The 11,624-nt window shown below is 36.9% G+C and overlaps 1 protein-coding gene across 1 annotated transcript; it reads left to right on the forward strand.

Moving 5' to 3' along the window:
• Positions 1-305: 305 nt before the first annotated feature.
• On the forward strand, positions 306-5,488 carry LOC141337815 (uncharacterized). The gene is made up of 5 exons (XM_073843404.1): positions 306-954; positions 1,669-1,995; positions 2,072-2,395; positions 2,749-2,885; positions 5,382-5,488. The coding sequence occupies exons 1-5, from the start codon at positions 873-875 to the stop codon at positions 5,439-5,441; spliced, it is 930 nt and encodes a 309-aa protein (XP_073699505.1). The 5' UTR covers positions 306-872; the 3' UTR covers positions 5,442-5,488.
• The last annotated feature ends 6,136 nt before the right edge of the window (positions 5,489-11,624 follow it).

Here is an 11,624-nt window from a genome sequence, read left to right on the forward strand (position 1 = left end):
ATTTTGTATTTAATGTTGTACACAGGCAGTGAGATTTTGCCAATAGTATTTGCTCTGGAACAAATAATGAGACCAAATAGATTTATAGCCAAATAGATATATAGCCAGCACTATATTACCACAGATCTGTCTGAGGTAAGGTGCTCTAGAGCGGGTTCATGAGCGTTGAACGGCCACCACTGTAAGATCACTATCGTCAGCCAATCCGATTTGAGGACCAGAAAGAACTGTTGTATAAATATATACATGAAAGAATGACAGACCCATAACAGAAGCTGTGAAATTGCTCCATTCCACAGACATCTGCTCAGGAGGCCAGTTGAAGAGGCTCTTTCCTTATAATGGATGAAGAGAACAAGAAAAAGGCGCTCAACAGAAGTTTCTAGACTGCCCTTCACCTTTCATTTTGTGTTCATGAATGATGCGGACTTATTTATGGAGGATTGTCATGGCAAAATGGGTCTAATAGTGAATTGTTCATTTGCTTCAATCAACCTCAGTGTATTGCCTACTTTTTGATGCACATGTTCTTGGCTTTGGAGTAAACATTTATTTTAAATCTTGTGATTAGAGTAAATTTGATATAAAATGCCAGTAAGTTTCATTTCATTCCATAATACAAGTAAATTGAAGTAATAACTATATGCAATTATATTACACGAGATTAATGTTTTAAAATGATTATTGTAAAGTAACAATGTATAGTTATGCATGCATGACGTATTCCGTTTCATGTGCAAAGGCGCATTACGCTCCAAACCATAGGAGACGCTGCTCTTTTAGTCAGTAAGGTCCACGCAGCACTTCCGGATCTTTGGTGAATCCCATTGGATGGCAGGTTTCACTTTTGCCTTTAAGGAACAACGACACAAATGGGAAAAGTGGCGAAAGCTATGCTATATGATCTCTCCTTTTCTTTAAAACTCGCAATGGTTTGTTTTTTACTCGACTATGGTGAGATCTCTATCGTTACAGTCTGTTTATACTTCAGTAAATGTCTCACGCCCGCGAGATCCATTTTCCTGCTAAATTCAGCTTCAACATAACTCACCTGCCTGCAACTTTTTTTAGTGATCCTAAAGATGTTGATGAACTTGTTCAGGTGTGTTTGATTAACGCGCTGAACTCTGCAGGAATCCCTGGCCTATGCGAATTGGGCGCTGTGTTCATGGTTGGATAAGGCATATTGTAGGCCTAAACATTCTAACAATAAAAACAATGCTTTTGCATTTGAAACGAGATGAGATCAGTGATCGTTTGCGCGAAAATTGTGTTACTGGGTATGAAGTAACGTAAGTAAAAACTGACATGTCATATAGCGCATAAACTGATCCAGTGTAGCTTAGATATGTTAGTGTCTTTGGTTAAAAGCTTCTGACAAATTTCTTAAAATGAAGGCCTAGACGTGTTTTTACGAAACTATTAAGGACTGAAATAAAATTATAAATGAGAAAACACGGCATTGTCTTCATGCGGGGGAAAACAATTATCCTATGTTTTTTTTTTTTTTTGTGGGTGATCGTCTATGAATGTTCAAATATATGTATAGGGAAAGGGGGTGAGAATTTGAGGATGTAGATTTTGTGTTGTATAGGATCGTTCATGAGACATTATAAATCCAGTCTTTATGATCTGTTCACAAATAGTGTCTTGTGTTTGTTTCTTCAGGTCAGTCTGGTGTTTCTACAGACAGAGTGTCAGTGCCAGTGATGGAGGGATATTCAGTCACTCTACACACTGAGGTTGAAACAAAGCACCAGGAGGCTATTCAGTGGTATTTCAGTGGCATTCGCATCGCTCAAATCAGTGGAGACCTCATCTGTACAGATGTTCAGTGTAATGAAGGTACTGAGAGATTCAGAGACAGACTAAAGGTGGATAATCAGACTGGATCTCTGACCATCACAAACACCACAGACACAGACTCTGGGGAATATAAACTAAAAATAATCAGCAGCAGAGACAGTGAAAAGATCTTCAGTGTTTCTGTCAATGGTAAGTAATTTGAGCGTTTAAATGCTGTTTAAAATACCTCTTAAGATCCTCCAGCAGCTGTTGGTTTGTGTTTCAGCTGTTCCTGCTGCTGAACTATACGAAATGGAGGAAGAATCTGTCACTTTAGATGCTGGAGTAATAAAACACCCAAATGATGTGATGACGTGGTATTTCAATGACACTGTCATCGCTGAAATCACTGGAGATCAGAGTAAGATCTGTACAGATGATCAGTGTAAAGAGAGATTCAGAGACAGACTGATGCTGGATCATCAGACTGGAGCTCTGATCATCACAAGCATCAGAACCACAGACTCTGGAGAATATCAACTCAAGATCATCAGCAGCAACAGCAGATTCAGTGTCACCAGTGTGAAGAGATTCAGTGTTTCTATCACTGGTGAGTAACTGAGGCATTTGATGCATTTGCCTTTGAGGAATCACAACTCAATATGTGTTGGGTTGTGGACTGTTTTAGAAAAAAGCAAGTTTCTCCTCATTAACACTTTTATTAATATGCAAAATGAATAACATCAGCCAGTTTCCCTATGAGTCATGCGGTTTCCTGTTGAGCTAAACATGCGGTTGCTAGACACAACAAAATCACTAAAGTGGAAAGTGAAGGTTTCATGCTCTGAAATTGTGCACGTGCACAAACACACACTATAAACACACCTGGAGCAGTAAATATAACTTAAGAATATTGGATTTATAATCATTTACTCTCTAGTAATAATGACTGTCTGTCTTCAGCTGTTCCAGATTCAGGTCTGTCTGCAGCTGCTGTTGCAGGAGTAGTTGTTTTTGCTCTTCTGCTGGTTGCTGCTGTAGCTGCTGGTGTGGTTTACCGTCGCCGTCACCGCAGGAGCCATACAGCAGTACAACAGAATGTAAGTATTGTATAAAGCTGATTTAACAAGATACGTGACCTTGTCTTAAGTAGCACAGGTATATTTGTAGCAGTAGTCAAAAATACGTTGTATGCGTCAAAGTTTTTGATTTTTCTTTTATGCCAAGAAATAATTACAATTTGGTTAATTTAAGTAAAGATCATGTTCCATGAAGATATTTTGTAAAATTATTGTAAATAATATATCAACTTAAATTTTGATTAGTAATTTGAATTAAGAATTTCATTTGGACAACTTTAAAGGCGATTTTCGTAGTATTTAGATTCTTTTTGCACCCTCAGATGCCAGATTTTCAAATAGCTGTATCTTTGCCAAATAGTGTCCTATCATAGCAAACCGTACATCAATAGAAAGCTTTATTTATTCAGATGATGTATGAATCTCTAGTTATTGGATCTCTGACATTAATTTTCTTCCACCTGTAAACTGTTAGTGTCTTAAAGGTTGTATCAGCGATTTCTAGCCTGAAACATAAAGTGTAAAATTCAGCTTATCTTTCTTCACGATCCGCTCGCTGCCTGCCCCATAAATTGTCTGTGAAAAAACCGCGTCTCTCTGGTCAGCCTAGGGTCCGAGATATGCCAAAAAAACAATCGGCGCTATCAACTATAACCACAGATAAACAAACCGTGTTCCAACCAATCAGCATCAGGGGGTTCGTGTTGTGGACTTTCCTACTGGTGCAGGGATGTGAGGGAGGCGGAGCGAAAGTCCACAACACCAAACCCCTGACGCTGATTGGTTGGAACAATGTTTGTTTTTTCTGTGGAAAGGTTGGTAGTGCCGATTGTTTTTTTGGCATATCTCGGACCCTAGGCTGACCAGAGAGACGCGGTTTTTTCACAGACAATTTATGGGGCAGGCAGCGAGCGGATCGTGAAAAAAGATCAGCTGAATTTTACACTTTATGTTTCAGGCTAGAAATCGCTGATACAACCTTTAAGAATTGTGTCACAAATGGGTGCATTTTTTTTATGTTCATCAAACAAACATGAAAAACATTGTTAAAGGGCAACAAAACCCAAAAACACATTTTTTGAGATATTAACATATATATATATATATATATATATATATATATACACACACACATGTTGTACACTGCCTAAAACAGTAATAGCTGTCACAAGATATATTACAAAGTGAAAACTGGTCATTTTTATGCTTTTTGTGACCATTTCATTCATCCGGTTCTAAAAGTTACGTTTGAGGCTGTGATGTAGATGTATCTTTTTTTTTTTTAACGCTCATTGGCTGCATGGCTTCTACAGTACCTATTTACGTCATTGGGTTGACGCCCCCTTTTAAGCATTATTAATTAGCAGTGTAACGTTATACATGACAAAGGCCTCGTCTAATCTAATCTCTGCACCGTGCTTTGCATGAGCTTTTGCACTATGCATTGGACAGTAGCACTTGTGTCACTAATTTACATTAGCTGGCTTGCTGTTTCAGAGTCTTGGTTTATGTTTGTGCCTTTCTTCACTGTGACAAAACAAAAGAGTTGTTTTCGTTTCCCCGCGACGCGACCAGAGCTACAGTTTGGCGGCACGCTGCTGGTTTAAAGAGTCCTATGAAAACACACAGCAAATTTGTCTGTAAGGAACATTTCGTACTGGACAATTTTTGGAATTGAGGACTCATAAAAATAGGCTAAAGCTGACCCCAAAGCCCCAGCAAAAATAACCATGAATGTGTCGGGGTGGAAAAGTAAGGAGGTAAATCACCACTTCAAACCAACAACTTTGTAGCGTTCCAGGCAAGTCACGCCAAACTGCCTGGGCACATTTATGAATTATTATTTATTTTTATATTATTATTAATTTGATTGCAACGTTATATTGTCCTAAGCCCTACTTTTCCACCGTGTACTACTTGCATAAACAGCGCACCCATTAGAGCTGACATTGTTGTTTCGCGGGCTATGTTACGTCAGAACTCGTAACTGGGAGTCCATCGATCTAGTACGAGTTCACGAGCGGGAAGTCACGGGTTTGACTGCCGTTCCAGTGCACTTTCACTGGTAAAAGGTTGGAAAAACACGGGTTACGGGTTGCCTGGAACGCGGCATAAGTGCGGGGGTTCTGGTGGGTAGAAGTCCACTTCCACGCTGCTGCTCTCGGTGTGCGTGTGTTCACATTGTCGGTGTGCAAATGAGCTGAATTTATTCACTTATTGTCACTCCCACTTTAATGTAGTCTCCGCTTCTCCACACTGTACCCCACCCCTTATCCCCAGTGAATACCGCCCCTTTTCAGAAAGTTTTTTTTTAAACCAGAGGTGTGAAAAAGCACCTTTGAAACGGGGGTGTTGTGACAAACTCTTTCCAATGAAGATCTGTAAAGCTTATTTGAATTATCTTTAAAATGATTTTTTTTTACTGACATTTTTACTTTTTTGTTTGTTTGTTTGTTTGTGTAACTTCAACATCAGACCTCATTAATTTGACCTCTTTGTGAATGTGTTTTCTGACAGGCGAAGAATGATGATGATGGTAACTCATCGCCAGATCCAAACGACCTTCCTTTGAGGTAGACGGGATGTCCTTAAACTCTGTTCACTCACAAAACTATCCCTAAATTTTAATGACATCTGAAACTGATTTTATTTTATTTTTTTTACTTAAAAAAGAATAAAAGGTAACATTTAGCATGGAACAGTATATGAGAAAATAAGCAACATGCTACTGGCATGTGCCTAGTGAGTACTCGAAGGGTAGTTAGAGTTATGCTTTATTGTCCTTTTCAGGAAATTTGTCTTGCACTCAAACTATAAAGGTTTATCAAACCTGCTAAAGTGATTCAGACAGAAACAGAACAGTGAGATTTTGCACAGCTTTTCTACTACAAGAAGCATTAATGCGCTGATCTGGTTTGACATCAGTCCACACTGATAGAACCAACTGCGTTTACACAAATACTGCATTAGACTGGGATTTTTTTTTCACCCCAATTGTTGTTTTTAAGGTTTATTTAAGAACAAATAAGATATAATATCTTGTTTTCTGAAAAAAAAAAAAATTCTTAAACACAAGATGCAAGCTTGACTGAATGCTTGTCCTGAGAGATCTAATGCTGTTTGATTAGTTTGCTATTGTTTATTATTTAACCACTAACTCTAACCTTCAACATAAAACACTGGTTGACCAACTTTGAATAGCATAGCTTTTTATATGTAGCTGCACCAGAAATAAAAACAGCTTAAACCCTTGTGCATCAATTCAAATTATATCTGCAAACAGCAATCGTCACAGTTCAAGCTCCTTTACAGCAAAGTATTATGTTTTCTTTATCAATCATGTGACCAGTTTAAAATGTAAACGTATTTGTTTTAGTGCTTTTTAAAAGGGGTCATATGATGTTGCTAAAAGGAGCGTTATTTTGTGTTTTTGTTGTAATGCAATGTGTTTATGCAGTTTGAGGTTCAAAAAACATTTTCCACATACCAAGTTACCAAGATGTTCTCTGATTGGCCAGCTATTCAGTAAGTTGTGATTGGCCGAATACCTCAAGCGTGAGACGGAAATGTTACGCCCCTTACCATGCTGTTTCTCTCTGCAAAGAGACAGAAACAATAAAAGCCATTTTAAACAAGGCATTTGTTGCATTCAGTGGAGACATAGCTACTATTATAATGACTCGTACTGTCTTTTTACACGTCGTGTTGCGTAAACATAACACCATCGTAGAACGAGAAACAACAAGCACTACTCTACACTCCCTTGTGAAAAAACAGCTAAAATCAGCCTAGGCTGGTTGGCTGTTTTTAGCTGGTCAACCAGCCTGGTTTAATTGGTCATAGCTGGAAGGCAGGCTGGTTTTAGAGGGGTTTTGACCACTTTTCCATCCTGGTCAGGCTGTGAAACCATCGGCTAAAACCAGCCAACCAGCCTAGGCTGGTTTTAGCTGTTTTTTCACAAGGGGGTGTAGAGTACTGCTTGTTGTTTCTCGTTCTATGATAGTCAGTATTAATTTCTTTAAGTATGAAAACATAATTTCAGGCCATCAGTCAGAAGCCAGAGACAGAGTTCCGAAGCAGTTTTGTAAATATAACTTACCGCTCATTTCGAGTTGTGTCCTCATTTGGAACGCCAAACAAAGTGCTTTCACTTCCGCAAAAGAAGCACACAGTGTCTCCTCAACATGGCGGCTGCAATCTACTCACCCTGTGATGTGGACAATTGGGGGCGTGTTTGAACGAGCCGTTTTAGGGAGACTTTAAGCTTTGCAACTTTACAGATCTCATCTACGCACAAACAGCTTGTAACACTCCAAACACGAAGGAAAACAAGAAACCGCATCATATGACCCCTTTAACAGAGGCATTAATGTTTGCCAACAAAAGCACGACTGGCTCTTCACCCCTTTTACCTAAATTCACTACTTCAGACTCTTAACTACTCTTCTAGCTTTTCTGTTTTCTTTTTATTTATTTTACAAGAAATCATATCACACTGCCTAGCTCTATTCTTTTTCTATTCTGTTTTCTTTTATATTTATTATTATATAATAATAATACTTATAATAAAAAAACTTGCTAGGTATATTGCATTAAGATAATCTGAGACTTGTCATAGCACACACATGTTGATTTTGAGTGCTTTCATTGTCCTCATTTGTAAATCGTAGCAGATTTCTTTTTTAGATTTCTGCTCAGAACACTGGCTGACAGCAGCTGCAGTTTTCTAGATACACATGAGTCCTCAAAGGCAGTCTTGACACCTCAGAGAGACACCACATGACAACAAGGGTTTCATAGTTATAGACATTGATGTTTTCAATGTTATAGTGCCACCAAGTGACCAGCCACTGTGTCTTTTTCTAGCAATTCCCTGTTTTTGATGAAAATTGCTCATCCCGGTCACAAGTTATAGACATTTTAGTAAAAGTGGCTCCATCCACTGGAAGTTTTGGTGCCTCTAAATGACCATGAATTGAAATTTCTACTTTTTTTTTATTTTATTTATTTATTTATTTTGATAATTATTGACAATTAGACTACAGACAATCTGTCTGGTATTGGTTGCTATCGGGGGAAAACCTAGGACTAGTTCACAGAAGTATTATTATTTTTTTAAACCCAAAATACCAAAAAAAAAAATGCCACGATCGAATCCAAACAAATCTGATGTTGTGAAAAATAGTAAAAGTTAAAATACAAATTCTATTAACAAAGACTGCATTATTTTATAGATAAATGGCATTAAAAAAGTAAATAAAATGCAGTTTAGTGGGTTTTTATGGGGACATGCTTGTTCTTAAATGTAACAAATTTGTGTGCCTACAGTGTAAAATAGATTAAATAATTAAATATTAAAATAAATGTATGTAATTGCAGGGTACAGTATAATTCAAATGAAGTACAGTGTGTCGTGAAGACTTCTGTCTTCTCATATTATTTAAAACCTTCTTTCCATCTTTCTTCTTACTACTCACCTGAAGTGTGTAACTTTGTATCTTTTTCTTTTTTATCAAGACTTCTAACATAATTGCTCAGTTTACAATATTTCTGTCTATCCATTACACTGCCGGGTTTTATTTATTTTTTTGCAGTTGTCATCACCTTGTCTCCCTGAGCCTTTAATTCACTATCAATCCAGGATGCTCTACAATCCTTAATTAATTTCTTTATAGGTGCATGATTTGTGAAATACTTTGTTACAAGTCTTCATTAATAGACACTAATGATACAGGCTGTTAAATCATATTAAACTCTGAAACTAACTTACCATGTTGTTTTTACTGGAGGAACGTTGCATACAATTCTACACGTATGTATATTTATGTTTCAATGCTTTGTATATTTAGTAAATATGTCTTTATATTCAAACAAAAATCTGTAAAATTCTATGAGGCGCTGATCAGTTATTTTTGTATTTTTTGGCTTTCGTGTGCCTTTTTTATGACCTTCTAGTGTAATAGTGTTTTGTTGTTTAATTATTATATTTCGCAGATGTATTTGTATTGTAGAATATCACCACTGTTTGATTTGAGATTTTTCATGTTTGTTTGTTTGTTGTCAGCATTATTGTTTCTAAGGTGCTATTTTTGATTCGTCTTTCATTGTGTGCTCATTTTCTTTTGTTTTCTATGAACTGTACATCAGTCAAAGGAAAAAGTGCTTTGAAGTAAAACCCACACAATGATTTTCTTTTCGGAAGCAAAACACTTCTGAGGTCTTTGTCTATGTGTTAGACATTAATAAAAACATGATTCACTCTGTTAAAAAATTGTTTTAATTAATCTTAAATAATGTTTGTTTCCTTTGCAGGATTAATATTTATATGCTTCTGAACTACACTTTTCTTGGGCCAAAGTTTGTGGGTGTGTTTGAAACCGCATAATGAGTACAAACACATCACTCACCAGTCACATCTTGACGTTTGGTCAGGACCCTTTAGCGTCGTTTTTGCAGGGTTAATAGATTTAGTATGCAGTGCAGAGAGCTTTATTAATTAAAATGCATGTTTGTCAGATCGTGACGAAGACAAGGGACAGTTTTTAATGATTATAAAGGGACTTTGCAAAAGTGAAATTGAATCCATACAACAGTTTTATACAGTTTTGATTTTCTACAAAAGTGAAGTGACTTACATTTTAGAAACACTGTTGTTTGTCTGATTGAGCTGTACTTCGGCAACAAATGTAGCTCCAAACCAAGTAACAGCCGCTTCACATCTAGTCTTTGACACAGCCCTGTAGGGTCATTTTAATAGTTTATTATTTCAATATTCAAAAAACATTAATCTCATAACATAGTTATTATGATATGCATTAATGCCACCTCTAAATCTTGTTAAAAAAAATAATGCCACATTTGTGTTCTTCTGGGCCGTGCAAAGGTGATTTGTTGCTTTTATCATTTGACTGGTAACTTATTTCTCCTAACTGAAAAGACGTGTAAAGTTACCTTTATTACAGTTTTTTACAGACGCTAGGACACATTTCTCAATACTTAGGTCACTTTTGCAAAACTCTTCACACAATTCTCCTAACCGACTTTCAGCTTGGCAAAGCAGTTCATTTCACATTCAAAATGCACTACAACTACCAAAACACTTTATTCAGGTCTCAAATAAACTCATTCTTCCAGAACACTGGCAAAGGTTGACAGCCGACAAACACACTTTGTCACCCACAAAACAATGACCTAAAAAACACTAACAACATGTAGCATTACACAGTGTTTTCTTGTGTAAAACAAGGACACATCTCTGTTTATAATTGCAATATATATTGTTTATAACTACAATATTTGTTACTGGAATGAATCAGACATGATGCAGAATTTGTCAATATTTTATGTCGTTTATTTATTTTTATTTTTTTTGCACTAAGTAATTCCAAAATACAAGAATTTGTATACACACCATCCACTGATACAGATACAATAGTAATGCTAATCTACTCACATTTTTAGATTTGAAATATGTTTCAATAAAATATTGCTGTTGAACTTTGCTGTCTTATTCAGTTTTGCATTATGATATTGTTTTGAACATAAGTTTAACAGTTTTGAAAACAGTATGTAAGCACGTGCTAAATGTCCTGTACGTACACAGATTTTTGGCAGTTGTTGTGTCTGAGTGAGAAAAGAATGCATGAAATTTGAGAGATGTAGTTATTGAATGCATTTTGTGCCAAAACAATGATAATTGATCCTCAGTTTAGCCCACATAGACTTCTGTTGTGCTCACTGTGTGAAGAGTTTTGCAAAAGTGACCTAAGTATTGAGAAATGTGTCCTAGCGTCTGTAAAAAACTGTAAGATATATTATATTGGACTAGTAGACGTTCTGGGTCACACTCCATACAAGTTGGTGGCGGTATCTTGCTTGTCAACCGCTAATAAACCCTAGAAGAAGACGTGAAAATGAATCTCGTCCTCTAGTGGTCAAACGCTGTATTAGTTTCATTTCTGAGGGTATGTATCTGCTTTCTGCGAGTTTCTGTACATGTAGAAAGCTTTTAGGTTTACAATACAGAAGCATTCGGTGGATACACATACATTTGATGCGGGATGCCATTTATTTTAAAGAAAAAAACATTACTGCAGACCAACAGAAACACAAAACGGATGCTATTGTTGTTGTGGTCGTGTTATAAACAGAGGGTCTTTTAGTGTCTCTGCACAAGTGTATTAATCTTTTATTATCATGAAGCGTGAAATCATCGACACATTTGATGCTCTTTATTTGACTGAAATGATTTTTTAATGTGAAAATGTTTCATAAACTCGGCGGCATCGGCTACCACATGAGCTGTTGAAGTATCGCCGTTGTGTCACTTTTGTTACCAGTGAACGCGAGAGTATTGCAGTGTGGCAGCTTCACTGTTTCAGCCTTGTGTTCCAGACACGAACGAGTACTCATACTGTTTGTTGCTGAGGAGTGCTGCTATTTAAAATGATCAAGCTTAGGATTTTCACCTGCTGGACCATGAATCCGGTGAAAAGTCCCTCAGACTCATATCCAACGAGGTACCCGAGGCATATCTACAGACCACATCAGACATGTGACTAATAAACAACCACCCACCCAGCCGTACGCCTATTTTCTAATGCTTTAAAATTAAAAAAACAAGTGGTTTGTATGCATTTGTTGGATAACACTCATGTTTTGTTCCCTGATCAGGTGGAGGTTACAAAGCTAGAATTATTGGAGCAAGAGTGGATATCTTGATCAGTCCACTTGTGTCTGATCTACTATATAATTTCAAAC

This window comes from Garra rufa, chromosome 7 (genome assembly GCF_049309525.1).
Source record: "Garra rufa chromosome 7, GarRuf1.0, whole genome shotgun sequence".
NCBI classification, from domain to species: Eukaryota; Metazoa; Chordata; class Actinopteri; order Cypriniformes; family Cyprinidae; genus Garra; species Garra rufa.

Coding starts and splice junctions, on each gene's coding strand:
- LOC141337815 (XM_073843404.1), top strand. CDS start 873: ATGGGAAAAGTGGCGAAAGCTATGCTATATGATCTCTCCTTTTCTTTA. Junction 2,396..2,748: donor ATTCAGTGTTTCTATCACTG/GTGAGTAACTGA, acceptor GTCTGTCTTCAG/CTGTTCCAGATTCAGGTCTG. Junction 2,886..5,381: donor ATACAGCAGTACAACAGAAT/GTAAGTATTGTA, acceptor GTTTTCTGACAG/GCGAAGAATGATGATGATGG.